The sequence below is a fragment of the Lathyrus oleraceus genome, chromosome 1, assembly GCF_024323335.1.
Source record: "Lathyrus oleraceus cultivar Zhongwan6 chromosome 1, CAAS_Psat_ZW6_1.0, whole genome shotgun sequence".
In the NCBI taxonomy this organism is placed as follows: Eukaryota; Viridiplantae; Streptophyta; class Magnoliopsida; order Fabales; family Fabaceae; genus Lathyrus; species Lathyrus oleraceus.
Window position 1 is genome coordinate 20,087,738 of NC_066579.1, and position 1,029 is coordinate 20,088,766.

At 19.8% G+C, this 1,029-nt stretch overlaps 1 protein-coding gene across 2 annotated transcripts in view; it reads left to right on the forward strand.

Annotated features, from left to right (window-relative positions):
• The window catches only part of LOC127135159 (uncharacterized), a 2,310-nt gene extending 2,129 nt beyond the window's left edge, over positions 1 to 181 (forward strand). For both annotated transcript variants that reach the window (XM_051061973.1, XM_051062021.1), the window contains one exon: positions 1 to 181. This exon is cut by the window's left edge and continues 270 nt beyond it. In XM_051061973.1, coding sequence (XP_050917930.1) covers positions 1 to 99 — 99 coding nt within the window. In that variant the 3' untranslated portion in view covers positions 100 to 181.
• Positions 182 to 1,029: the final 848 nt, after the last annotated feature.

Genomic DNA, 1,029 nt, shown 5'->3' on the forward strand with positions numbered 1-1,029 from the left:
GCTCCTAAATGCTATGGACTTGCAAACTATGAAGATAAGAGAAAGGATTTAGGATTTTTTTTTCAATTTGGTGGACCGGGTGGTAATTGTAGAAGTTAACTACAGTAAACAAGTTTTGTTATATGTAATAAAGATTTCTAATGATATGCATTTGTCTTTTTAAATAAATATATTCTAAAAATGTTAAATTTTAAATTTTTTAAAGGTTTTTTATGGTCTAATAATGTAAAATATTACTCTTCAATTATATAAAAGTAAAAATATAAAATGCTTTTACTTTATTAGGTAGTAAAAAGTAGTATTAAAGTATATGTAAATATTAGAAGGAACTTTTGAATTGTCTACTATTTTAATACTCAACTTAATATGAAACCGTTATTATTATTTATGTGTAAATATTTTTTGTTCTCTCTTAAAAGCTCATCTATATGACATATTTGCTTAGTAATAAAACCTTTTTAATAAAAAACACATCATATTATTATTTTATCTTTAGCCAATCGTAATCACTACACTGGTTTTTCTACAAACATTTTTTAAGAGGTTAATCATATTTTTATAATATTGAAAAAAAATAAAACCATATTTCACAAAAATAAATTTAAAAAAGAATAAAACATATTTCACAAAAATAAACAAATAAAAATACATTTTATATAAAAAAATTATAAATAAACAAATAGATATCATATTTATAAAAAAACAAATAGAATATATTCTTAAAAAAGTGATCAAATAGAACATATATGTATGTAAAACGTCAAAATTTAGGAGACATATTATACACTTGATCCACTATCATTATGTAAACTAGCTATCCAAAGAAAATTATTATTTTTTTGAAATTCAAAAATTGCAGGCATTAAAATTATATATAATGAGGATTAAGCAACATTAAATGAAAATGCAAAGTAATAATATCAGTTAATTTTCTAACGGCTAATTTTTATGTATTATGATTTAGAATATTTTTTAATTTTTTGTTGTCTTAAATAAATCTTTTAATCTTTTTTATTTTTTAATAAATCC